Here is a 27,430-nt window from a genome sequence, read left to right as displayed (position 1 = left end):
CTGTACAAGAAAGCACAGAATAGGATGTACTTTCTAAGGAGGCTGAGGGCATTCAATATCTGCAGAAGGCTCCTGTGGATGTTCTTTGAGTCTGTGGTCGTCAGCGTCCTGTCGTACGCTGTGGTGTGTTGGGGAGAGAGCGTGACTAAGGTGGATCTCTCCAGGCTGGAAAAGCTGATCAGGCGGGCCAGCGCGGTGGTCGGGATGAAGCTGGACCCTCTGGCAAAGGTGGCAGAGAGGAGAACCTTGGACAATCTGTTGGACATCATGGGCAATGTCAGCCACCCTCTTCACACCGTTACCAACAACCAGAGAAGCCTGAGACACCTGAGCAGCCAGAGGCTGCACCTCCCAACATGCAGGACAAACAGACTTAAGAACTCCTTCATCCCCCGAGCCATTAAACTGCTCAACTCCTCTCTGGGGAAGATGAAGAGAGTTCGAGAGCTGAGGGATGACACACATAATACACCAAAAACAATGCAAACACTATAGACACTTCAATATACCCATGCCTAACTAGGCCTGTTTATTTATGCCTTTTTATTCCTATGCCTATTTATGCCTATGTGTATAATCTTGATGGGTTATTTATTACTCTTTCTATTTGGTGTTAGTACCACTTTCTATGTGCTGGTGCTTTCTATGTGCTTTTTCTGTGTTTTTGTGCACTCATTGGGCTGTGTGTAGTGCGACTGAGAAGTTAATTTCCCTGACGGAACCTCCTTAAGGGATCAATAAAGTTCTACCCTACTCTCTACTCTACTCTCTACAGGTTTAGATGTACGTACATCATCACACTGAGGTCCAGTGAAGTGTGTCCAGTGAAGCGCCTGCTTAAAAATCACTTTGAAATGAACGTGTAGATGTCAGACGCCTGTTGGGTTTTTCACAACAACACATTTACATTTTAAACTTTAGAACAAGCCATAAACGCTCTCCTAAAAAAGGTGAACAAAACGCATTAAGGTAAGGAAGATGCACTCCATAACCTGTAAGAACACATGAAGAATCTGTCTTCACCTGTAAACGTCCGTTTCTTCTGCTAAGGCATTAATTGCTCCTTCATGAATATGCAGCAGGACGCTGACATTAGCGATCGAACCCACACAGCCAAGCGTCTTCACTCCAGCTGCAGTCGGATCTCTGCTCTTAGCGTGCAGCCATTGTCGCATCCAACAATGGTGAAGCAGTAGAATGACACGCATTGTAAGTTACTGTCATAGAATAATATCAAGCTGCGTGCATTAGGTTTAATAGTCTATTTTTTGTTTAGTGGCTGCAGCAGAAGACAATATCGGACTGTTAGCTTAGCTTGCTAACGTTACCGCATTCCCTAGTTTATGTACAGTTAGCAGATGCTCGCGAATAGAAATTATATTTCACATTTATAAAGGTATTTATGGAGATATCTGTCGATATATAAATATGAAATGCATTCGGAGTGTACAGCTCATACTGGGTTAGTTTGCCATTTCACTTAGTCCCAAGCTAGCTTAGATAAACAGTGTTTGCTAACGTTAGCGGAGCGATAGCTTCTTCCGATTCCAGCTGTAATGATCCTCTGTCACAAACCCACCAAACATCAAGATCGCTAGCTACAGCCAGGAGATTTATTGTTATGATAAGACAGATCCGATATGTGATCCAATATTTGATTGGATTCAGTTAACGTGATAAATAAGAGACCTTCAACCCAAATTTACCCCTTCATTTGACTTAAGTGCATTTTGGAGGAGAGGTGCGAATTACTAAATTAAAAAAATAAATTCTGTGCGTTTCAGTTCTGCTCATTTCTTACTTGCCAACACGTATTTCCTGACCGCTCATCAGGAAGCATAAATCAATGCTTGCTGTTCTTCCACTGTGCTGCTGTAGGCCTTTCTCTGCACTCAGAGCCCAGGAAGGTGCATAAGTTTGTTTTTATTCTCTGACTGATAGTAATTTAAAGTTTGTGCACAGAATATTGGATGTGAAACCTTTTTTCCAGACCAACTTGCACTCTGGGGAGTTAGACACTGCACTCTGTTTATCTGCTTTGCATGAGTGAGTGATGACAATAACAACCTGCATTTTTGTTCCTTATGAGCAGAGATAGAGAATAAATACAAGTGTTCTTTCCCTTAATTTTGTTGAATATCATGTATTAAAGTTAATACATTTAAATTGAGATGTATGGGTTGATGCCAATTTCTGATGGAAAAGGAAATCAGCATGTCCATAAGGCTTGTAAGGAGACAGAAGCATGAAGAGCCCTAAAATCTCCTTAGATGGCTGTGTTGTCTTTGGATTTGATAAAATAGAGTGGACGAACATCAGTTAGATGAGGGGATGCCTCATATCATCCTGACTGTGGACTCACCCTGGACTTCGAACAGATTGAATTCTGTGTGTCTCCAGTCTTTCTCAAGACAACAGAACCTTGATTTCCAAATGAATTAGAAAATCTCCTTCCATATGAAAAGAGGACATTGGCCTACCGATCATAGTCCAGTGTTCATTCTTTGACCAGATTTAGACTCTTCTGATGCTGTCTGGTTCTGGAGTGGCTTGAAATGAGGAATGTGACATTTGTTAGACTATCCTGGACACATCTGTGCTGGTTCTTGATGCTTTGACTCAAACCTCAGTCCACTCCTTGTGAAGCTCCTACGAGGTTTTGAACTGACTTTGCTTGATGTTCTCAGTGCGGCAGTTGTCCCTGCTGCTGGTTCACTTTTCCTACCATACTTTGGCCTTTCTGTCAACTTTCTGTTAACATGCTTTGATACAGCTCAGTATGAACAGCCGACACATAAATGATCTTCTGTGGCTTCCCGTAATTGTGGAGGGAGTCAGTAAGTTTCCTCTGGACAGCTGTTAAATCAGCAATCTCCCCCATGATTGTGATTGCATGTACTGCAACTGTCAGTATTTATCCGGCATAAATAGTAATCACGTCAAATTTTAGGTTAAATGTTTTTCATGTTTTTTTTTCTTAGCTGTAATTTCTAAAGTAAAAATGAGGTTTCATATTTTAGTTCACATGTAACAACTGACAAAAATGTTTTTACAAAATCTTAATTTTAATGCATGTTATTGAAATTTTCTTCAGCTGTAACCCCCAAAACAGCACTATATAGTTCTCAGTGTAAAAGTGAACAACACAACATTTTACATGGACAGCAAGATTCAAACTGTGATGTTCTTGCAGTTGTCATATGTTGTCTGGTGTTCTTGCCTTTTTTATGGAGATCAGTTATTATTACCAAGGAAATGTTCATTTGGCATTAGAAGAACAAAGGCATCATGGCTCTTCTCCTTTCAGCTTTTCCATTCAGGGGTCGCCACCGCAAATCAGTTGCCTCCATCTAACCATGTCTTCTGCATCCTCTTCTCACACCAACTACCTTCATGTCCTCTGTCACTACATGCATAAACCTCCTTTTTGGTCTTCCTCTAGGCCTCCTGCCTGGCAGTTCAAAACTCAGCATCCTTCTACCAATGTATTCACTATCCTCTGGACATGTCCAGACCATCTCAGTCTGGCCTCTCTAACTATCTCCAAAACCTTTCAAGTATTGCTCATTTGAGGCACTCCCAAAGAGGCTCCCTGCCACTCTACCTCCCTTGCATGCCTACAGGCCCCCCTATGTGTGGTTGTGTGTATTACAGGGGCCGGTACACACTAATATGCATGCGTGTGATTTGCTTGACTAACAAAAACTAGAGTGTGAGTTCTTAATTTCCCTTCGGGGATTATTACAGTGTATTAAATTAAAATTAAATGTGCTGTTCCTCTGATGTACTCATTCATTTTCTTATCCATCCTGGTCACTCCCAAAGAGAACCTCAGCATCTTCATCTCTGCTACCTCCAGCTCTGTCTCCTGTCTTTTCCTCAGTGACACCATCTCTAGACCAAACAACATCATATATCTCACCACAGTTCCTTTCATTTTAGCCGAAACTCTTCTATCACACATCATACCTTACACTTTCCTCCGCCAGTTCCATCCTGCCTGTACACGCTTCTTTACCTCTTTTCCACACTCCCCTTTGCTCGGGACTGTTTACCCTAAGTACCTAAAATCCTCCACTTTCTAGATCTCTTCTCCTGCAACCTGACTCTTCCACTTGGGTCCCTCTCAATTCACACATATGCTCTCTGTCTTACTGCGGCTAACCTTCATTCCTCTCCTTTCCAGGACAAACCTCCACCTCTCAAACTCTCTTCCACCCTCTTCCTGTTCTCACTACAGATCACAATGTCATCTGCAAACATAATAGTCCATGGAGATTCCTGTCTGACCTGGTCTATGTCAGCCTGTCCATCACCATAGCGAACAAGAAGGGACTCAGTGTTGATCCCTGATGCAGTCCCATCTCGACCTTGAACTCCTCTGTCACTCCTACAGCACACCTCACCACTGTCTTACAGTTTTCATACATGGCCTGCACCACTCTAACACACTTCTCTGCCAGTCCAGACTTCCTCATACAATACAACAGTTTCTCTCTGGGCACCCTGTCATAAGCTTTCTCCAGATCTACAAAAACACAATGAAGCTCCCTCTGGCCTTCTCTGTACTTCTATATCAACATCCTCAAAGCAAATACTGCATCTGTAGTACTCTTTTTTTGGCATGAAACCATACTGCTGCTCACAAATGCTCGCTTCTGCCCTTAGTCTAGCTTCAGCTACTCTTTCACATAACTTCATTGTATGGCTCATCAGTTTTATTCCTCTGTAGTTGCCACAACTTTGCACATCTCCCTTGTTCTTAAAAATGGACACCAGCACACTTCTCCATTCCTCAGGCATCTTCTCACTAAGATCCTGTTGAACAACCCAGTCAGAAACTCTTCTGCCACTTCTAGACACTCCCATACCTCCACAGGTATATCATCAGGACCGACTGCCTTTCCACTCTTCATCCTCTTCAATGCCCTCCTCACTTCATCCTGACTAATCTTTGCTACTTCCTGGTCCACAACAGCCTCCTCTTCTAGTCTTTGTTCTCTCTCTCATTTCCTCGTTCATCAACTCTTGAAAGTACTCTTTCCATCTTCCCATCACCATACTGGTAACCTGCTGCACGTCCTTCCCATCTGCGTCTGTCTTGCCAACCTGAATAGATCAGTCTCTCCCTCCTTACTTTCCAACCTAGAATACAAGCCATCATAAGGCCCTTGTTTGGCCTTTGCTACCTCTTTCAACTTACGCTGCATCTCCCTGTACTCCTGTCTACTCTCTTCGGTCATCTCAGTGTCCCATGTCTTCTTAGCTAACTTCTTTCTCTGTATACACTCCTGTACCTCCTCATTCCACCACCAAGTCTCCTTATCTACTTTCTTTCTAGATGACATACCAAGTACTCTGCTACCTGTCTCCCTGATCACATTAGCTGTCGTTGTCCAGTCATCTGGAGCCTGTCTTAACACCTTCCTTAAAGTCCTGCAACACTCTTCCTTTTTCAGCTTCCACCATTTCGTCCTCTGCTCTGCCTTTGCCCTCTTCATCTTCCTCACCACCAGAGTCATACTACACACCACCATCCTATGCTGTTTGGCTCCACTTTTTGCTTACAACTACTTTGCAGTCACTGATCTCCTTCAGATTACACCGTCAACACAAGATGCAGTCTACCTGTGTGCTCCTACCTCCACTCTTATAGGTCACCCTATGTTCCTGCCTCTTCTGGAAGAAAGTATCACTTTATCCATTTCCATCCTTTTTGCAAAGTCAACCACCATCTCTCTTTCTGTATTCTTCTCTTCTCCTCATCACCTCTGTTTTCTGCACCAACATGTCCATTGAAGTCTGCACCAATGTCTACTCTCTCACTGCTAGGTATGCTGTGCATCACTTCATCAAAGTACAACCAGAATTTCTCCTTCTCCTCCTCCTCACGTCCTACCTGTGGAGCATTCCCACTAACAACTTTGAACATCACACCTTCGATTTCTAGCTTCAGACTCATTACTCTATTTGACATTCTTTTTACCTCCAGGACATTCCTAAAAACTCCTCCTTCAAGATAACTCCTACTCCAATTCTCTTCCCATCTACACCATGATAGAACAACTTGAACCCTGCTCCTAAACTTCTAGCCTTGCTACCTTTCCACCTGGTCTCCTGGACACACAGTATGTCTACCTTCTTCCTCTGCATCATGTCAACCAACTCTCTTTGTACAAACACACTTTTCTCCTCTCCTTCTTCGACCAACAGCAGTCCAATTTCCACTGGCACCCTGTAGGTAAATGGCACCGATGACGGTCGTTGTTAACCCAGGCCTCGACCGATCCCATATGGAAGTCATATATTTGATTTGCATGTTTGATTTGGCAAAAGTTTTACATTGGATGCCCTTCCTCACACAACTCTCTGTATTTAACTGTGCTTGGGACTGGCAGAATAAGACACTGGCTTGTGCCCTCTTGCGGCTACATAAAGGCACCATGGCTATTTCTACAAAATTAGCTATTTTTGATTACAAAAATCAGTCATGTGTGAACAAACCTGGCCTGTTAAGAATTATAATATAGACATAGAGATACACAATTGAGTTTCATCCAGAGTAGTATAAGTGAAACATTAAAAGGTTAATGTTCTAACTTGTATCTATAAATATAAAGGTTGTCATGTCAAATAGGTAATGGTGAAGTAAGTCACAAGTTTGTGTCCCTGTCATTCTTTGTTTTTAACAATTGGTAGATTGTGTTAAGTCAATATTTTAGTATTAACCTCTCTTTTTATTCAGCCACTGAAGTTTGAGTATGGCAGACAGAAAGGGACATCCTGTCACTCCAGCCAAAACACTCACAAAGAAAGACCAAAAAGAGCTCAAGAAAAAGGTAAGCAGATATGACATTGATCACGATATCATGCTTTTTTCATGAATACGTTTTTTCATTAGAAGTTAGATATTTAGAATGTATAAATAAAAAACAATAGTCTTAAAATCTAAGGCTTGATCAATAGTTGCCCAAAGTAAGGAACAACACACATACTGGACATATTTTTTCTGTGATGTTTTAGGAGGAGGAAAAAACAGCAGAGGTCTTTGAAGAGTTCTTGGCATCCTTTGAGTCCAGTGAGAAAAAGAGACTGAAAAGTTTTGTTCGTGGGGGGATCGCGAACGCAACCAAAGGTCAGTAAAAATTAATTTTAGTCTGTTGGTGCAATTTACGGGGATGCAGCTTCACTGCAATTCTGTACTTCTTTTTCTGTATAGTGTGTTTGGATGGATCATGAGTTATCCAAAAAATTTTAACTGAATCACCTGAAGGAAAATGTCAGGCGGACTCAACAGTGCCATAGCATGCGATCTTAATTATCGGATTATTTATATTTTATATATGATTTACAGTCAGTTTTGTACATTGCATAATATTTTATTCACTAAAAGTGCTCCCTAAAAGGCATTTTATTACCTTTTGTCCACTTGAAAGGCTTTCCAGAAAGTACTGTAACATATCCTCTCAACTTGGAGGGCACCCTGAATGGCACTTTACCCATTGAAGGGCACCTGGGGGGTGGCACTCATTCTCTCTGTTATGAATATTGGGACACCCAACAGTTGGTTTTGCAAGATTAATCCTCCAAGAGGGCACATTTGCAAAATTTTATATACCACCAGTACATTATTGATTAGTCGGTGTTTGAGAATGCTGTTTTATTAATTGTTTGAGTTGTTTGTCTGTTTGCAGAGGAGGAAGCAGCAGATATCACGAAAGGCAAACTCTATCGGCCGAGTACAAAGTATGTCCCCGCATCCCAACAAGTCTCTCCAGTATCACCATCTGAAAGCAAAAAGACTGTAAGTTTGTCCTCTTATTTTTGATTAATGCATAAAAACTAAATATGAACTTGTGAATAAATTGCTGATGACCTCTGACTTTGGTGCTGTACACTCAAATGGATGCTTGTGTGATTAACAGACATTTAAAAGGAAAGCAGATGAAAAGAAGAAGAGCAACCTCGAACTCTTCAAAGAAGAACTTAAGATGTAAGTCTTTATGTAAATATGACTGATGTACTTCAATTTCTTGATGGCTTTGTAACATGTGCAAGCCTAATTTTTATGTGCAGAATACAAGAAGAGCGTGAGGAAAGACATCGAAGGAAGAAAAATGATCCCGGAGGAGGACGAGAAGGACCAGGAGGAGGGCGAGGGTTTGGAGATCTGGACTTGTCGTTGTTAGGACGATCAGGTAAGAGGCACAATTAGTTTTTTAATCGTTGTAAGCTGTTTACCTCTAAATTCTGCTAATCCCATTTCTGTTTTCCTCTGCAGCCTTATATGATGACTTAAATGTACCAACCACCACCAACATCTACATCAATTCCATCAGCCCGAAGGTAACAGATCCCACTGACTAATCGAGTTAGCAAAGTGCAGATGTCTGTTACTCACTCATCACCCGTGTCATTTTTTAAAAAGATGAACGAGGAGATCCTTTGTAAAGAGTTTGCTAAGTATGGCCCTTTGGCCAGTGTGAAGATCATGTGGCCCCGAACAGATGACGAGCGCTGCAGGACCTCAAACCGAGCCTTTGTGGCTTACATGACCCGTAAAGATGCAGAGAGAGCCATGGCTGCACTTGACGGTAGAGATGACCCTTTAATACAAGTTTGATAGATGGGCTAGTTGTAGGTTCATTTAATTGTCTCTCCCCTTTGCTCCTGTGTACCGGCACCCATCATTGACTGGTGCTGTGATTCTATTTTCTCAATTGCAGGCAAAGTGATCATGGGCTTTGAAATGAAGCTGGGTTGGGGTAAACCAGCTCGCATCCCACCTCAGCCTCTCTACACATCAGTGGCAATCAGAGCCACACCGCCACCCCCATCCGGGCTGCCTTTCAATGCTCAGCCAAGGGATCGCTTCCGTAATGATTTCACCAAGCCACTGGGCAACTCCAAAGAGGATCTGGACAAGGTAAATGCTCCCCAGAGATGTCTGCATGATGATAAAGAAGGTTCACAAGGCTACGGGCTCTCCTATGTAGTCATGTGTTTGAGATTGGTTCAGAACAAAACAGGGATGACAGTCTGTACATTAATATTCAAACGGAACCTTTTTAGTAAACTTAAAAGGGGCACTCTTCTTAATATACGTCTTTTCAAGAGAAATGTAAATCTGGTATATCCCATTAATTATTGTAAGCAATTTGAATTTAAGCTAACTTTTAAGTTAGATTTTTGGTTGTCCATTGACCTGATCCCATTGGCTTTGTGGTGCCGTATTAATGGAAGCCAATGCACCTTTCGTGGCTACATGTACATCTAAATGCAATAAAATTGTGGCTCATCAAATTCGTAGGTTAAAGGAGTTATAATTTTACAATACTTCGCTGCAGTATTAAAGCTGTGTCACACCCAGACTGACTATCAATGCTGTTGTCCTTTTCTAGGCTGTACATTTTCTGCAGTGTTTCATCTGTACAAGTACTGACTTTTTAATATTTTCACTATTTGGTTTGACTTCACAAACAGACTCTGTCCGAAGCTGTAGTCAAAGTGGTTATCCCAACCGAAAGGTACTTACTCTCTTCTTCCTACGACTGAACAGCTGTTATAAGTTTAATGAGAGAGAAACTGTGGTGTTACTGTTCTGTGTCCATACTGATCTTGTTAGTCGGGAGGATCCAGTCCTTAGAGTTCTGAGTGCTACTCTTGTGACTTTTATTCAATATGTAATTTATTTTGTATTTCTTTTGATGTACATTGACTATAATTAGGATTTTTTTGGATATGCTTGTTAATTCTCCTTTTAGTTCCTTCAGAATTTTCATGTAATTTTATGTCACTGTGAAAAGTGTACAGCGGTAAATATTGTAGCCCTTTGGTTCCCTAGGGTTGACTGAGACACTGCAGACTGATACAGCTGAAAGGCAAATGGTTAGAGTCAGAGTTTTATTATGTCAGATTAATGCAGTGCTGCTTTAGGACGTCGTGGCTGCATGCTGACTTAACATTTATTAATCTGTCCACACAAGCAAACCGTGTATGGGTTTTGTAGATTTTCTGCAACGATGGAATGTCACACGTACTTATTATGAATCAATATGATTAAATAGTGAATACTATGGAATGGAATGACAGCAGACTGCAGTTTGCATGGACCAGCAGTTCAGTGTGAAGAGGTATTAGAGGTTACATTACTGTCAAAGATGTGTGCGTTGTGTTTGACACAAACTCTGCTCTGATGAGCTTCTTTGTCCCCCACAGGAATCTATTGTTCCTCATTCACAGGATGATAGAGTTTGTGGTGCGTGAAGGCCATGTGTTCGAAGCCATAATAATGAACAAGGAGAAAAACAATCCAGATTATAAGTGGGTATTTCTTTACTTGGTGGTGTGTTGGTCTTGTAAGTGACCTTGTGTTTTACAAGTTTAATTTGCTCGTTCTTTACTGTCAGGTTCCTTTTTGACAACAAAAGCCAGGATCATGTATACTATCGCTGGAAACTCTTCTCCATCCTCCAGGTATGTTTTTTTAAAATCGATATCCGTGTTGTAAAAAACAGCAGCCTTCAAGTGTTTAAAAGAACTCAAAACTGTTCTTGTGATTCACTTGTTCATCTGATTTTAGGGGTGATAGATTCAAAGTAATTTTGATTCCACTGATGCTTTTACTCCCTGAAATTGTGCGTATCCTTCTATCTCTGGCTTTATCTTTACCAAAGGGAGAGACCCCTCAAAAATGGAGAACCACAGATTTTCGTATGTTCCGCGGCGGCTCCATCTGGAGACCCCCTGTCTTAAACAATTACTCTCAGAGAGTCGAGGATAGCACGGTGGAGGATGAAGCCCCTGCCGAGGAAGAGGTTAAGAAAGGGCAGCTCAGAACTGAGTAAGTGTGTCTGGCGGACAGAGTGTAATATGTCGGTATCTGAAGAATTAAGTGTAAAGCACTTATTCTCCTGTAAACACAATTCAGGCACAGACAGAGGCTGGAGACTTTGCTCAGAGAGCTCACTCCAAGCAGAGAGTATATAGCCAATGCCATGCTGTACTGTCTGGATCGAGCGGATGCAGCAGAGGAAGTGGTGGGACACATCACCGAGAGCTTTTCCTCGCTTCAGACTCCTCTCCAGAAGAAGGTTTTTCCACTTTAAGTGGGATTATTAACGTAAAGGTGATTTCACTTATCATATGTGATTTAAAGTCATCACTCTCATCCCCACAGATTGCCACGTTGTACCTCGTGTCAGATGTTTTGCACAACTCCTGTGCAAAAGTAGCCGGAGCATCATATTATCGTAAATTGTAAGAGGCTGTCTCTGAATCTTAACCTTTTGACACTTTTATTCTGTTTTATTTCTTTGCATCTCAGTTTTTCTGTGTTTTCTCAGTTTTGAGTCAAAGTTAATGCAGATATTTGGAGATCTTAACGTGGCTCACAAAAACATACAAGCCAGGCTGCAAGCTGAACAGTTTAAGGTAATCAAGTCTTTCAGTTGCCTTGCACACATTTATTGGAATTTAAAAAAAACAGGTAAATAAATAAAATTTCCTCTCACATCTCCACAGCAACGGGTCATGAGTTGTTTTAGAGCTTGGGAGGACTGGGCCATATACCCAGGGCCTTATCTGATCCACCTTCAGAATATCTTTCTGGGCTATGTTAAAGCGGTGGATGAGCAGACAGTCACAACAGAGGTGAGCCCTGCTTTACCTGCTTGTTAAGGACATTATTAGCGGCAGTACTTTCTGATGGACAATGTATGGAAAGTAGTAAACTCGTATATTGGGGTTTGTAGAGACTGTCCTCTGATGTCGATGGTGCGCCGATGGACGGCACACCCCTAGATGGGTTACCTTTGGACAGAGTTCATGTGGATGACATCGACGGCTGCCCAATGGGCTGGGACCCTCTGGATTCCGTTGCTATTGACGACATAGACGGAGTTCCCTTGGGAGCCACCACAGACGATATCGATGGGATGCCCTGTGAGTTTAAACCCACAACATTCATCAAGAAGTCCTCAGTTTCCTGTTTGGGGAAACTCTAGTGTCTACAATCAATACACTGCTTCTCCATCACACGGGTTGTTGTTAGTGAGGTGTTTACTGTGATATTAATGGGGACGGAGTGTTTTCTTGAAGGTATTAATAAAACCACCCACACCAATTAAGAACCAATACATGGGTTATAAGAGGATTCAACGGAGAACCTGCAACCACTAAAATATTCCAGATGCTGGACCTTTAAATAGCAAAGTGATCCATAATCCTTGTGTAACATTAACTCTGTGATGTTTTTCCCCTGACTCCGCTGTTTCTGTTTGTTCTTTAGTGGATCAGAGTAATGTTTCTCGCTCTGCAGTGCCTTTGTCTAAATGGGAGAGGACAGGGGCTATTGGAGAATTTTCTCAAGGTAAGGAAAGGTGGAGACTTGCTCTGAAACATCCCCATTCTCCTTTTGCCACCGTACTCATCTGTCTCCTTTCTCTGCAAGCCAAAATGAAGTCAAAGTGGGACATGGTGGTCGAGCAAGATGGCGAAAACAAAGTGAATGCATGGTAAGGCCTCTGGTTGGCGTCAGTCCACATGTGAACATCATACATGTACCGTCAAATGGAGGAATAGTTGCTTGTTTCTCCCTCCCTCCTGTTGGCAGTATGAACTCAAAAGAAGGAAAGGAGGACTCAGACAGCGACAGTAGTGACGACTCATCCAATTCACCCAAGTATAACAACGCAGACATCCAGAGCTCCCTGAGAGGTGTCCAAATGTCTGAGAGCAAAAGGAAAAGGTTGCGAGAGCTAGAGGCAAGTGCATTTCTTATTTTAAAGTTCCTGGGATTGTAGGATGGAGAGGCATCTACCAGTGTGATTGCAAATTATAAACAACTGGAAAAAAATGACAAATTAGGGTTTGTTTGACTCTGCTGGACTGCTGTAGAAACATGTGAGATATTTGTGGTCTAATCCAAGTCAGAGGACCCATTGCAAGGTAATGGAAAGACAATAATGTGTAGTTGAATATTGTTTTCCGTTCTGGCCCCCAACGTCCCCCTAGTTCTGCACATTGGTCCATGAAATGGTTGGATTTCCAAAAATCTATGTGATATTTGCTGGGGTTTACTTTCAAAAGGCACATTTGTTAAAGAAATCAGCTTTACTTAATTTAGTTGTTTTTTCTTTGTGATGTTTATTTAACTTGGTGGACCCATTGCTGTTGTAGCCTATTCTAATGCTAAGCATTGATGCCTCCTCATGGCAGTACAACCTTCTAAAAATGTCAAACTCTGCCTCATAATAATGTCAAACTGATCAGAATGATGTGATGCAGGTAAAGGTTATGAAGATCCAAGATGAGTTGGAATCTGGAAAGCGGCCGATGAAGCCTGGGATGAGCATTCAGAAACAAGTGGAGCAATACAGGAACAAACTGCTCCAGAAAGTGAGCTACTACACAGCATTAATTTTTTATTTTTTTTTAAATTAAATGAAAGGGTGTCCTGATTATCGCAGCAGTTGATCAGCGTTAGTATTACGCAGTGGGAGATCTGAAAAGCAGCAGTACAATTTTCACTGATAGGGAATGGGAACAATTTTGATCAAATGTTACAGTGTAAAATTGGTAAAGATGCTTATTGATATAGTGAAATCAGACTGAAATTGATCAATTTGTGCACAGTAAAATTTTCCTGAAGCATGTACAAGTAGACACAGCTAATGTTCCACCACAGTCACAGGGTTAGCAGGTTCAGATCTGCAGTTTCTGTCCAGAGTTCCATATTCACAATTTCTTCAGCCGCACTTTATGTTGTCATGTTACTGTGTCTGAGGTCAGGCTGTAGGTTGAAATTTTTAGCCAGGAGTGAAATTGCAGACATGTAGAGCATGACGCAATGTTATGTTTTGTATGCAAACACAAATAAAGCATTTTTAAATACACACACACACACACACACACACACAGTGATGTTTCCATCTGTAGGACTAAAAATATGACTGAGATCAACAGCTCCCCTTGGTGGAGAAATAACAATGTAATTCAGTAATGATAGTGAATGATAACTGTTGTAAATCCAGAGCCTCTGTGGCATTTGAATCCAGGCAGGCACAAAGACACATAGGCAATGTAAAATTATAAGTAGACAGTGATCCCCACATTTATTAGGGATTTGATTTTTATTGTCTTTTACAGGAGTTTGAAAAAGATGAAGACAAGAATGAGACATCGACGTCAAAGTCCCAAGACAAGTCAAAGGATGACAGAAGGGACAAAGAAAGGAGCAAAAGAAGTGAAGACAGGGACAGCAGACAACGATGGAGTAAAGATCCAGATGACCAGCCCAGAAAATCAAGGAGCATCTCTCCCTTAAAGCAAGTGCCGCATGATTTCTTTTGATTTTTACCAGTGAAGTTCTTATTCTGAAGTAAATCCCTTACTGTACATTCTGTCCATTCAACAGAACAAAGTCTCCAAAAGGGTCCAAACGTTCCAAATCCAGGTCACGGTCGCCACATCGCTCCCATAAAAAGAAAAAGAAGAGCAAGCAATGACTCAGCTGTGGACCCCTTCATCCATTAGCCTGCTGGTATCCATGGGTTACACACCCCACATATGCAGTACTCTTGGTCCCGGCATAAACTACCCATACGAGACTCGCACTCTTTTGTATGAAGTATGAACACTGTAATTATATATTTTGTTTTAACATTTGTTTTTAAAATAATCAGTTTTGCTGCAAAGTTCTGACACAAAATAAATTGATGAATGCATGTGTGTGCAAGGCCTGATTGGTCATGTCAGGTGTCATATGTCTGTTCTCCAGTTGTTCTCCAGTCATTTATCTCTTAATCTACAGTTCAATTTATCAATCTAGATTTGTTTCAGTTGTCAAACATTGGGTTCATTACCATCATCTTAAATATATTTGAACTGGTTGCTCAATCGTCAGACATTGCTTAAAGGAGTTCCGTATCTTTTTTTCCTCACCTACATGCTGCAGAGAACTTGCAAAAACCGCAAAAGAGGCTGTAAGTGAATTTGATAGGAAGAGATGTAAACATTAACTGTCCTTGACAGCTTGAGTGCTAACATTAGGTAGCGTCTCATCACTGCACACATGCTATAATAAAAAAACAAAACAGCATTCTAATCAAAACTGCTCACATGGACTAAATCTTCTTGGATAGTAGTCTTGTTAACTACTTTTGGTAGTTAAAATGTGGAAATGCCATCTAGGTTCTATTATCAGTGCGAAGACAGACATTTCAGGAATGCTGCAACTGGCACCATACACCAGGAAAGTGCCCATAAATGGAAGCAGGGAAAAGAGACATGTTAGGATCAAGAACTCAACTTTGTGGGGAACTTTATTGAGAATATTAAGAGCATCATTTGGTTCCATTTACAAAAGCAGTAAGTCAGCAATGTTACACACTAAATTTGCAGGACAATAATGAAATGTGCTTTAATTGGACAAAACAAATTTAAAGGACGCAAGAACCAGAAGTGAACCAGAAAAAAACCTAAATAATCCAGCCCTAATCATTGGTAACTAAATGAAATGTTCTGGCCTGTTCTGAAATGTTTGATATAGTTAAGCCTAAAAAGCTGACGTGAGAAATGAATTTGACTGTGAAAATGATTTTGTAGGCACGAGTAATTTGTACATGACATTTAAAAAAAACCATGCTTTGATCCAGAAAAATAAATCCCTAGACACTTTAAAATTTGTGACTGGCATGACAACAGTGTTTCTCACTTCTTAGGAGTTAGCTTAAATTTTCTTAGATTTGGGAGCAGAAGGAAATAGTAAGGTGCACAAACTGTTACAAATAACCCTGATATGATCATTTATTGATCATACAGCTGTAGATTTACACATACAAATGCGAACAGATTTAGTTTCTGCCACACACACACACACACACACACACAATATCAAACCCTTCACAGTTGCTTGGTATTAAAAATAAAAAATAGAAACATGACACAGAATCACACCTTGTCTGTTTTGCACAGTTCTTCCACCCACTCCCTCATCTTCAGTTTTAAGGTCCCTGTACTCCACAAAATGCAACAGATGGCTCTTCGTCACAGAGCCGTAGGCTTCAGTTGTCGGGTGGTGTTAGATGTAGATGGCTCCTGACGAACAGGCCTGAACAGTCACAAGTGTTCAATACTTTTTGACATTGATGAAAACTTTGATGGCTCCAGTGAAGTCAGCAGAGAGAAGAACCTCTGTATGATCGGTCTTCAGGGCTCCTACGAGAAAAATAACTTAGCTGTGAAATGAGCCTTGATGTCATGAAATCTGTCCATGACTGCGTTGAAGCGTAAATACCTGAGGGTATGGTTTCAGACTCTGTTGAATCCAAACTCTTGCACTCTTCTGCTAGCTTCTCTGCTCCAGTCTCTTGAGGAACAATAAGGCCAGGTTGGGGTGCAAAAATGGCTGAGGTGACAACAGCATTGTGTGCTGCACGAAAAGCGAAGCTTTATTTGAGGTTCAACAAGGCGAAGCAAATGAATTTGACAGGTAATTAAAACTCACTTTTATCATTCTACAAATGGAAAACCCACCTTTAATCCCTTCCCAGAAGTCATTGCGGTCCCGTCGCACTGATGTGAATTTGCTCAGGTCGTGATAGGTGCTCCAGATATAAACGTACTTGTCTTCTGAGCCACTAACTATGAAGGAGTAGTCATGACTGGGGAGAGAGAATCTGTCAGTTAAGTCAAGTTTTGCATTTAAGATGCTCTACTTTGGTAGTACAAGACCAACTTTCAGCCTGATTTTTTTTTATCATGAGTTTTTGGCTGAATTTTTTAAACACTGAAAAATGGAAAAAAAAATTTCTTAAAACAAAAACAAACAAACAGGTAATGGCAGTATTTAATGAACTCTTTATGGTGAGTTACTGATTTTATTTCAAAATGCTGAAGTACAAGACCCCTGTCACCTGAAGCTGGCCTTGATCTGGCTGCTGCTGTTCACATAGCCTTTGTATTTCATGGACAAGGACAGGTCCCTCAGGTCGTAAAGACGAATGCGGGAATCGTTTGAAGTTACCAGAATCTTTAAATGAGGAAAGAGTGTATCTTTAATTACTACTACTGCGTACTGATTAGAACATCAAACATTCTGTTGATGTGACTAGAATGGAGTGGATACCTTGTTCTCCCCAGGTAGAGGCTCAATGCCTGTAATTTTTCGTCCTACTTTGTTCCTGCCTCTGGTCGACCTCACATGAATTTGAGTGTGGTATTTCAGACGCTAATGGATGTAAACAGAAACACATCCGATTACTACTGGAACAAATGAGTCAATACAAAAACTGATTAAAGGACCTTCACAATAAATTAGCAGAAAAATGATGCGGTGTTTGGGACCTCCGTATCATAAAAGATGCAGCGGCCATCGTAGGTGCCGATGACGGCGTATTTCCCATTTTGACAGAAGTTGGCTGCAGTGATGAGGCGTGTTTGTCCATCCACTTCATTCCACAGGGCTACCTTCTTGTCTGGAATATTCCAGAGCCGCAGTTTTCCATCCAGAGAGCCACTTAAAAAGTACCTGTCATCCTGGGAAATGAGAAGTAAGCCACTGAAACTGCGAGCCAAAACAAATGTGATCACTCAAGCAGGTCAGGTGACTCAACATACTCTGGGATGAAAAGCGATGGCTGTGACAAAATCAATGTGTTGAAAGCAGCACAGGCATTCCCTCCTGGATATGTGCCATAACCTGACTGTTTTATCCATGGAGGAGGAGAGCAGGAAGAAGTTCTGGATTGACACAATATTAGAAGAAGATTGAAAAGCGATGAACCAAGCAAACAACGTACCTAATCTATGCACAATATTATGCATGTCAGAACACAGATGAACATAGGGAAATCACCTTTGACCAGGACAGGTCTAAAAGGTCAGCTGTATGACCTTTATACTTGCAGAATGGAACCTGACGGAAGGGGGCATTCCTGTCTTCTGTCTCTGGGTCCTCTGGAACACAACTTGCCTGGGATGAGAGAACAACCTGTTAAGAACGCATGGAACGACATTGGCTAAAATGGATACTTGAAATAATTTTTGGAGGCACTGCATGACATTCAGAGGGAGTTATTAATATTACTCACCCCAGGATCATCAGATTTAGAGGAGCATAAACTTTCCTGAGAAGGAGAAGGTGAAACCCGACCTGAAGAAGTGAAAACAAAAAGATCACCGAGTTTAATTAAATTACTCCATCACAACCAGTAAAGAACATGTGCAGCTGAAGACGCTACCTTCAGTGTTGTACTTTATTCTCATGTTATTGAAGTAGTCGAATGCAGTCTTTAAGACCCAGATCCGGACCATGTTGTCCTGGCCTGCAGTTGCTAGCAGCCTCCCACAGTAAGAGAATTTCATTGTCCAAACAGCTCCCTGAAGAAAAGGCAAAGATGTTGTAATACAAGTTTTCAAATGTTCTTTAAACACTGTCAGACTTCAAATGCTCCTACCATGTGTTCTCCACTCAGGTCCTGCACAACTTTAATCTGATCGAAGTCAAAGGGACCCTTGAAGCTGTGTGCTGCCTTGAACTTGGCGGGTCTGGTATAAGGCATGCCCTCATCGTCACTCGATGATGGATCATCCTGATCTGTATGGAACACTGAGCATAACGAACAAACAGAGCAGAGACCATCAAAACATTTGAAGCAGCAGTAACAAAACGATTTGTTTGTTCACTAGTGCAATGAATTGACTGCTGCCATTTATGAAAATGATTTATAACAGTATTTACCCTGTCACAGCCTCAGCTCCAAATATATGAAAATAATTATCTGTTTTTAAAGCTAAAGCTTTTTTTTTTTTTAATTTTCTACTACACTTGAGGTGTTTTTCTGGCGTTTTCTGGAAATTGAATTGTGTATGAAATATTTATTTACCTTCATCACGCACACTTTTGACTTTGTTAACTGCCTTCTCTCCATACTCCTCAGCGAAATGCTTTGCTTTCTTCACAGATTTGCCAAGGAACTTCTTAAACTGGGTTCTGTTCAGAACAAAATAATAAAATAATGATAAATTTTATCAGTATTTAAGCAAGTGGTGAAAATGTAAAGAAAATCAAATCCATTTTCAAGAAGAATCTTTACGTTTTCTGTTTCAGTTTCCCTCCATCTGTATCTGCCAGAGGAGCCTGAGACTTGTCATCGTCATCAGACTGCGCTGCATCGTTCCTGAAGAAAAAACAACAACAACAACATGAACTTCTATAAAATGTACCTTTGCTTGATATAGTAGGCTTCTACATTTTTCATACTGAAAATGTTATACAAGTAGAAAATTTTCAAAAGGGAGGAACACTGTCAGCAGTTGCCCACAGCGACAAATCCATTTGCTTGTCAGGAAAAAGGATTCTTCCTGGAAAAATTATTGGACCATCAAGTGTCTGGTTTCATTGGAGTTCTTTTACCTCTGACTTTGTTTTATTTTTACTTCCTGCTTCAAAGCGGTGATGTATTGTAATTGTGAGTGTTCGTGTGTTCGTCCGTTAGTATGTCCATCAATTATCTCTGCAACCGTTGCAGATAGAAAGATGAAACAAAAAGCACATTACTCGGACAGCAAAGGGGATGAAAATGAGATGATGACGTTGAGAAAACTAGGTGAAGGTCAAATTTCAACTTTTATACACTCAGGAACCGGCTAAGGTGGAAAGAGGAGGGATAAGGCCAGTGTGAGTGAGACCATAGATCAAAGCAGTAGCTTTGATCTATAAAAGTAGGTCATAGCACTAGCTTTGATCTTTGACCTACTTGAATACACTGACTATGCAAGTAGGTCAGGGTTAAAGTTTGAATTCATGGGTGTCGCGGGATGTTGCAGTTTGACTTTCTTGGTTACTCTGGACAGAGAACCATTTTCTCCATTTTACCTGTTGCATGCAAATGTATTAGCTCCTCCAGCTTGAAACATTTTTTACGAGTCATAAGGTTTGACCGCAGCACATGTTTGGGGACAACCATTACTGATAGCATCTTTTCAACCATTCACAACAAGACTAGGGGTCTCCCTGGGCTGAGAAGAAAGCGATCCAGGAGCAGAGCCCAGCGAAGGTTTGAAGCTGTCCATGGATCATTTTCCCATTGCAAGAAAAAGACTGGACAAACAACACAAAATCAGTGGCTGCTGTGCCCACGGTCTAATTGAGACCACTTAAGGGTTGTGTGTCTTAAACCTCCCGCCAAGGCAGCTCGGTTTCCCCATCATGTCATACCAAATAAATGTAATCACATAATCCTATTATAGTTTTAATAGTTTGATCCTCCCAATATGACTCCTTGACCATGAAACCAATGTATAACTCCATCTATTAATTTAACACTTGTTGAAGAAAAATTTGTATTTCACCTACACTAGATCCAAAATGAATCAGCCCAGTTTCAGCTACGTGTGCTTAGCGATAAGACTAGCATTATTTGTTTTATCACAGTAATGAATCAATTTTCCATTAATATCAGAAGTTTTAACACTTTGGATCTCCAGATCTTGGATTTAATTATTTGGAAATACTTTACAAGTAGTTTGGCATGTTCCTGTTGCTGATATAAGCATATTTATCCATCCACACATTTTCTGTAACCGCCTATCCTGTGAAGGGGGGCTGGAGCCTATCCCAGCTGACACTGGCTGAGAGCTGGGTTCACCCTGTACAAGTTTCAATTTCCTCAGAGGGAAACATAGGAAAACAAACATGATTCTCGCTCACATTCATAACTAGAGGCAATTTAGAGTCTATTTCACTTTTTGGGTCATGGGCAGAAGACAGAGGACCTTTAAGAAAAACAAATGCTCTACCCTTAGATTCAAACCTAGGTCCTTCTCACTGTGAGGAAACAGTGAATTCACATTATTTCGAATCACAGCTGTTCATTTGTGTAGAGTATTTTTCCTTGTGCCCTATGTATGGCAGCTTCCACAAAAAAAGAAATGTCCTGCTTACGTAATGTACTCCTTGGTCCTTCTCATGATGTGAAGAGTGAGAGGGTTTATCCCTGCAGGAAGTTTCTCCTCTGCCTGAATTAGAGGTATCTCTTCCCCAGTGTCCAGATTCTTGATCATGACACTGGCCAGGATTTCCTGTTTTAAGATAACACACAGGAACACATTTGGTCCAAAAATGTTGTGATGGTAGGAATGTTCAAGGGTTAGGGTTTGAAGATGAATGAAGTTTAAAAAAAAACAGTCTTACTTCATCAGTCAGTTCTCTCCCAGAGTTGGAACGTGGACGCTGAGGGCCTGGAGTTTGTGCTCCGCTCTGAGCCTGGGCCTGCTCATCCTCATTTTCCTAAAAACAAAGCAGCAAGCAATGGTGCAGTAGATAAGCAAACTTCTGCGTGATGTATAGACTCGTTTTGGAGCAACTCCGGATGAACACCAAAGGAGAGGTCACGTCTGGAGCCTTACTGACCTGTGCAGTCACCACCTTGTCTCCACTGGTGGCACTGGCGAGATCCAGGGAATGCTGCAGTTCTTTGGTTAGACTTCTCACTGTGCTGCTTGGGGACAGCAGGCCAGAAGGCTCCAGAGAATTGCTGCCGACTGCACTGACCGCAGACACTAAATAATCACAACAGAAAACTACATGTAAAAAACTCTTCAATTCATAGCTATAATTTGTGGTTTCCATGTGTGGGAAAAGCTTTGCTGTTATAGCCCATTAAGAATAATAGTCAAGGAAAATATTTCATCAGAGCTAAAACCTAATATATAGAGGAAGGGATGCTATAAACTGTTTGTGATAGCTTTGAACTCAACAGTCTTTACTTAGATCACTGTCAGAACAGTCATAAAAAGGTGTCTATTAAGAGCCATGCAACCTAGTGCTGTGACTTTAAAACAGTAACCACTCCAGTGATGTCATAAAGGTTGGCTTTAACGCTCTAAAACAAACACATTTTATTGCCATTAACTGTGCTTGGTTGTCTCTACCTTCCAGACCACTCAGGCTCAGACACTCTTGAGACTTCTTGGACGGTAGAGTCTGCCAAGAGGGTGGAGGTGGTCTTGGAGGAGGACCTCCGCTGGGAAGGGGTGGGCGTGAGGGTGGAGCCTTTTTTGTGCTAGCTACAATGTCTGGCTCAACTGCAAACTGCCGTGGAGGTTTTATGGGCCCGGAGGAGTCGGATTCAGCCTGTCTGTCTGCTAATGTGACCTGCTCTAAAATATCTGCAGGTCTCTGCTCCTGCTCCTGTTGTCCAACCACAACAGCCCCATTTGGCTGATTCTGTCCAATGGTGCTTGTGATGTCCGGGGGCTGAACGCTCTCTTGTGGTTCAGCTGATGGTCCTGGTGCTTCTGTGGGTTCAGGAGCAGGGTCAGAAGTTGCTCCGTTTGTTTCTACGCTTTCTGGTTGATTCTCTTGGCCCTCTGCAACCTGAGCTTTGAGTGGTGGTGCTTCAAACACCACTGGGACATCCTGAGCATTATTAGCTTCCTGTGGTTCAACCTGAAGTTCACCTAACAATGGTGCTACATCACCATCATTTCCCCTTTGACTCTCTTCAATGATGCTGTCAATGATCTATAAGACAAGAGATAACAGGCAGTTAAAAAATAGGACAGCTATGGTGTAAAACTGTCAACCTCAAAATACTGTGCATGTATTTCTTCCTTTTTTCCACAATAAGCACTAAACACTCACTGATATCCACATAAAACCTAGAAGGTACAGCAAAGCGCAGACTGAAAGATCAGCAAGGAATTGCCTGATTAACACTGTCCGACACGTTTTGTACACAATATGAAATTCTAAAAAAAATGACTTGCATCAATATTTTCTCTAAGATCTTTTCTTGGTGCACTCTATCCAAGTCATGTTGTATTTGACAGTATGTATGAAACTCAGAAAACTATACCTTTATGGAATCTTCCTGTTGAGATGGAGCCGCTTCACAGCTTGCTTCTGTTGCAGCATTTAATGATTTCTGTGAAAGGTCAGCAAAAAAACAATGAAAGGCTTTTTAAAAAATATATCTACAATAGACACACATAGTATTACACAAGTCACATACAAACTTCAATTGACATCAAGACTAATCAAGTACATCCAGATTTTAGGAAGCTACTTTTTGAGACATTGGTTCTTTTCGAAAGAAAAGCATTATTGGGCAAATAAATTTACAGAAGTAGTGTTTGTCGACGTTTAACTTAAATCTCTTGTTAGAAAGCCCGTTGAAATTTCAGACTAAAACATGCTGCGTAGGAAATACAAAAAAAAGCAATGAGGCCAGAAGATTTATTTTCATATCATTTGCATTCTCTTAACAGTCAGGAAGGAATCATCACATTAAAATATATATATAATGGCAACATGATGGAAAAGGGTTGAAATTTGCTGGCCATAACTCATTAGTGAACAGTCTATGTGGTGTTGTCAAATCTTAGTTTGAATTTACTCAATAAAGGTGAAATTTCAAGGGGAACTACTATGAACACCTTAGTTAGAACAGTAAAATGACTTTGTTCCTGGTACCTTTACCGACATCTTAGTCTAGCAAACAAAATTCATTAGATTGCAAGGATCAAAGTCCTCCACAAACAGGTAGTCACTTTGCAAAATAAAACCCCAATCACTTACAGACTGTCACAATTAAGTGCATTATATCAGCTCAACAAAGAACTTTAGGATGCCAATCCACCACATATTAGCTAGCCTATATAGTATATTTTAAGCCTTACTGATCAAATTGAATCCATCATTTCAATATGGACTCAGCAGATAGTCTTGTTTCAACTGTGGCTTGGTTTAGACAAACATACCTGAGGAGAAGGAATGACAAACTTTGTAGACAACCTAAATAAACACAAAAAGGGATATTATTCAAAAATGTAAAGAAAGATTATAATAACCAAATTGATTTTGAAATTAAATGCGGTGCTATTTTATCTACCCTGATCAGAAGTGTCCATTGAGTCTGAATTATTGAGTCTTTAAATCCATAATCATACAGTAGTGTATATACCTCTTACATAACTAAGCTAAATAATGCCATTAATTAAAAAAACGTAAGTCTGAAGGCAAGGTAATAGTGGTATGCAATTCAGTGTGCAGACTATTGTTTACCGTATTACAATTTTTAGCACTCAAAAAGCAACTGGTTACAGTCGAAATATCTGGATTTTAAAACTAATTAATGAAAACAAATGCAACTAGAACCAAGGCAGTCAGACTGCAACATCCCGCAACGTCCCTGAATTCAAAATTTTACCCTTACCTTCTGGCATAGGTCAAAGATCATAGCTAGTGCTCTGACCTACATTCATTGATCAAAGCACTAGCTTTGATCTATGGTCTTACTCACACTGGCCTTCTCCCTCGTCTTTCTATCCTATCCGGTTCCTGAGTGTACAAAAATTGAAATTTGACCTTCACCTAGTTTTCTCAAGGTCTTCATCTCATTTGTATCCCCTGTGCCGCCCAGGTACTGTGATGTGCTTTTTGTCTCATCTTTCTATCTGCAACGGTTGCGAAGACAATTGGTGGTCAAACGGACGGACGGACGCACACCAACACGGACTATTACAATACATCACCGCTCTGAAGGGAGGGAATAAACCACATCGTTTAATTCAGCCAGCTGCTTTCTAAACCGTGAACTCTAAATACGGGCCTGACTGTGGAAATGTGGCGGTGTCATGGCTGTAGTTGTGGTTAATCACAACTACAGCCATGGACCCCACATATAAAAGTTCAAACTCCCACAGCGACGAGTAACACATTTTTCTGAGGACGTCTCTCTACTGAAACTGATCTCTCCCTGAATCCAACAGCTACTGAAACAACAAACAACTGGTCAGCTTCTTTTCCTTTGTTATATTACAACACGTTTATACAAGTTTGTTGGGAAACAAAATTTAAATGTACGGAGGTGGTTTGTAAAAATCTAACGCTAGCTACCTTCTCGACGTTATACTTAAATTACAAGTAATGCCACATGAGACAAAGCAAGCAGGAAATTGTGTCCGTTGGTCACTCTTTTTTAGGGTAACAATATCAAAAGGGTTTGGCTTACACTTTTGGTGATGGAGAGAAATTAACGTCCTCTGGAGCATCATAGAATTCGTCGGTGTCACTTGTATCTGACGCCATGCTAACATGAATTTAGCTCTCTTAACTCGTCAAACTTTGTCGCACGGGAGATGTCTAAAAGCCTAAAATGAATATGAAACTGTTGCATACATGTGATTATCTATTTACTGCTTTCTAGAAATTTATCACATAATTAAAAGATCTGACCCGTCCGTCGGCAAACTCCTGTTCGACGTCACGTCATAACGTTACTACGCGCTAGCCGAATGCTAAAGCTAACAAATCCAATCCTGCTCCGAGATTGACCAACGCCTACTGGCATTTAGCTTTCTGCTCTATTTTCAATCTACCTCGTTCATACTATCTTTCAGTGGACCAGAAATTAAATAGCGCCTTTCAACAAGTGTCAACTGTCATGCTGACGAAACCAGTCAACTGCGATATAAACAACAAGAAATATATCTTCGCTTCTAGGTTAGTCAAAGGCGGAGCGCAGCCTTTCTTCTTCTGCTTCCGTGTTATGAAACTCTGGACTATGACAGGACATTACTGCCCCCTGTTGAAAAGACGGTGGCACACATTGGATGGGCTGTTGTGTGTGAGGTAACGTGAACTGAAGAAGAGAAAATAATGACAGATACCAAAGCAGTGTGAAGACTCATGGCATGGTTATTAAGACAAAAGCAAACATCTATTATTACGTCTGTAATTAATGGACAGACAGACAGACAGACAGACAGACAGACAGACAGACAGACAGACAGACAGACAGACAGACAGACAGACAGACAGACAGACAGACAGTCAGATAGATACTTTAGATAGATAGATGGATGGATGGATGGATGGATGGATGGATGGATGGATAGATGGATAGATAGATAGATAGATAGATAGATAGATAGATAGATAGATAGATAGATAGATAGATAGATAGATAGATAGATAGATAGATAGATAGATAGATAGATAGATACTTTAATGATCCCAAGGGAAATTCAAGATATATACTTTATTGATCTTTAATGATCTTTATACTTTATTGATCCCGACTGAAATGTTTTTACAATTCTGGTTCGCTGCAAACTGTATTTCGTTGCTTTGTATCTGTGACATGCTCAATGGCAAAATTGCCGAATCTAATGTAATCCAAACTAATCCCGAGAATATGAGGAATCCGTTGACAGAGAGTGAATGGAAAATGCATTGTGGTTACTGCTGTTTTGATAAGATATAGGATGCTGTCGAGGAAGATTTCAAGTTGAACAATAAACTGATTTTACTAATTATGTCAGCTAAGTAGCCGATCGATTTTATTTAATACTACACATTTGCCCTGGAAGTTCAATTGAATTTCACAGTAAAAATCAAAACATCAAAATATTTTTAAGTGATAAAAACATAATAAATCCTGAAACGTAATTAAACATGGCTGTTCACTGTTTTAATGCCTGTGTACTGCTACTGTTTTGTCGTGAAATTCATGAAAATTGTATAAACCTAGAGAGATTAGCGGCTGCAATTACAATTGATTCAGCCACAGTGAAGGCCAATATTTCAGCCTAATCAACGCTAAATTAGATCTGTTCAGAACCACATTTTATTCAAGCTAAACATCAACTAATTGCATCATTCTTTTCATTCAGCTGATGACTCTAGAGGACAAAGTGGTGTGGATGGTTGAGGTGATATTATTGAATACGCTCCACTGCATTTTAAGTGAAGGATTTTATTATGTTGTATTCAGATGTCTGATGGTGCGTTGTCTCTTAACTGCAAAATAGTCAGTCATCCTTGAAGTTGTCAATGTCAAATAATTCTTTAAACATCTTAAAATGTTACCAAACTCCAGACTTATAGATAATTTAACGTTATTGGTGTGTGGTTTGGTATAAATTCTTTATAATAGCACCCCTTTAGTCTTATGTAAAATGTAAATCCATTTTTATAATATACTGTTTGATGTATTCACAGGAATTTTTTTTTTCAGAACCTGACAAATTAAAAAGATTTATATATATATAACAGAGCAACAAATATATTTTTTCCGTGCAACTGTAATGTTTGTAACTTGTGTAATAGATTGAATTATTTAACATAAAGGAGTAGTTACATTTATTTTACTTTACAATGAATTACATCTAGTTACATTTACAGGTTACATCTGACCCTTTTAGGACAACCATTATGATGATGTGGCCCTCGGTGAAAATGTGTTTGACACCCCTTCTCTAGACCACAATGTTTTTGTCAATTTTGAGATCATGTCCCATATAATGAGTGTAGAAATCTGAACAATAACAATGAATTGGCGGTGTAAGCATTTATTATACGGACATTCACAAGTCAGTATAATTCAGGAGCAAGTAAGACAGAGATTTCACCAAATAATTA

At 40.5% G+C, this 27,430-nt stretch overlaps 2 protein-coding genes across 7 annotated transcripts; one reads left to right on the top strand and one right to left on the bottom strand.

The window, feature by feature from the left end:
- Positions 1-950: 950 nt before the first annotated feature.
- Positions 951-14,712, top strand: zgc:163098 (uncharacterized protein LOC100037380 homolog). 5 transcript variants are annotated; one of them, XM_068330369.1, is made up of 26 exons: positions 1,102-1,209; positions 5,993-6,128; positions 6,214-6,241; positions 6,746-6,839; positions 7,024-7,135; positions 7,695-7,804; positions 7,926-7,993; positions 8,077-8,198; positions 8,282-8,346; positions 8,429-8,594; positions 8,727-8,926; positions 9,484-9,527; positions 10,219-10,323; positions 10,410-10,476; positions 10,677-10,843; positions 10,931-11,093; positions 11,180-11,259; positions 11,346-11,433; positions 11,524-11,652; positions 11,754-11,943; positions 12,290-12,370; positions 12,452-12,515; positions 12,614-12,764; positions 13,288-13,398; positions 14,149-14,327; positions 14,417-14,712. In XM_068330369.1, exons 4-26 carry the CDS (start codon positions 6,762-6,764, stop codon positions 14,505-14,507), a joined length of 2,631 nt encoding a protein of 876 aa, XP_068186470.1. In that variant the 5' UTR covers positions 1,102-1,209; positions 5,993-6,128; positions 6,214-6,241; positions 6,746-6,761; the 3' UTR covers positions 14,508-14,712. The 5 variants fall into 5 exon arrangements, with proteins under 5 accessions (XP_068186472.1, XP_068186468.1, XP_068186470.1 ...); XM_068330368.1 differs by lacking the exon at positions 1,102-1,209 and adding an exon at positions 3,748-5,832; XM_068330370.1 differs by lacking the exons at positions 1,102-1,209; positions 6,214-6,241 and adding an exon at positions 3,748-5,832.
- A 575-nt stretch (positions 14,713-15,287) lies between these two features.
- Positions 15,288-25,535, bottom strand: wdr44 (WD repeat domain 44). Of its 2 annotated transcripts, none has more exons than XM_068330363.1 (20): positions 25,020-25,535; positions 23,767-23,800; positions 22,863-22,931; positions 21,937-22,528; positions 21,416-21,564; positions 21,197-21,292; positions 20,948-21,084; positions 19,098-19,181; positions 18,888-18,994; positions 18,459-18,610; positions 18,243-18,381; positions 18,093-18,154; positions 17,858-17,992; positions 17,620-17,742; positions 17,347-17,538; positions 17,129-17,230; positions 16,917-17,032; positions 16,537-16,664; positions 16,298-16,432; positions 15,288-16,218 (listed from the first exon to the last, which is right to left on the bottom strand). In XM_068330363.1, exons 1-20 carry the CDS (start codon positions 25,094-25,096, stop codon positions 16,130-16,132), a joined length of 2,718 nt encoding a protein of 905 aa, XP_068186464.1. In that variant the 5' UTR covers positions 25,097-25,535; the 3' UTR covers positions 15,288-16,129. The 2 variants fall into 2 exon arrangements, with proteins under 2 accessions (XP_068186464.1, XP_068186465.1); XM_068330364.1 differs by having other exon boundaries at positions 15,289-16,218; positions 17,858-17,974.
- Positions 25,536-27,430: the final 1,895 nt, after the last annotated feature.

This window comes from Antennarius striatus, chromosome 13 (genome assembly GCF_040054535.1).
Source record: "Antennarius striatus isolate MH-2024 chromosome 13, ASM4005453v1, whole genome shotgun sequence".
NCBI lineage: Eukaryota > Metazoa > Chordata > Actinopteri > Lophiiformes > Antennariidae > Antennarius > Antennarius striatus.
The sequence above is the reverse complement of the archived record's forward strand: the minus strand, read 5'-3'. Positions and strand labels throughout refer to the sequence as shown.

Coding starts and splice junctions, on each gene's coding strand:
- zgc:163098 (XM_068330371.1), top strand. CDS start 6,762: ATGGCAGACAGAAAGGGACATCCTGTCACTCCAGCCAAAACACTCACA. Junction 8,927..9,483: donor CCAAAGAGGATCTGGACAAG/GTAAATGCTCCC, acceptor CTTCACAAACAG/ACTCTGTCCGAAGCTGTAGT. Junction 12,516..12,613: donor GAAAACAAAGTGAATGCATG/GTAAGGCCTCTG, acceptor TCCTGTTGGCAG/TATGAACTCAAAAGAAGGAA.
- wdr44 (XM_068330363.1), bottom strand. CDS start 25,096: ATGGCGTCAGATACAAGTGACACCGACGAATTCTATGATGCTCCAGAG. Junction 21,293..21,415: donor ACAAGGTGGTGACTGCACAG/GTCAGTAAGGCT, acceptor CTTTGTTTTTAG/GAAAATGAGGATGAGCAGGC. Junction 16,219..16,297: donor GTCTGAAACCATACCCTCAG/GTATTTACGCTT, acceptor TTTTTCTCGTAG/GAGCCCTGAAGACCGATCAT.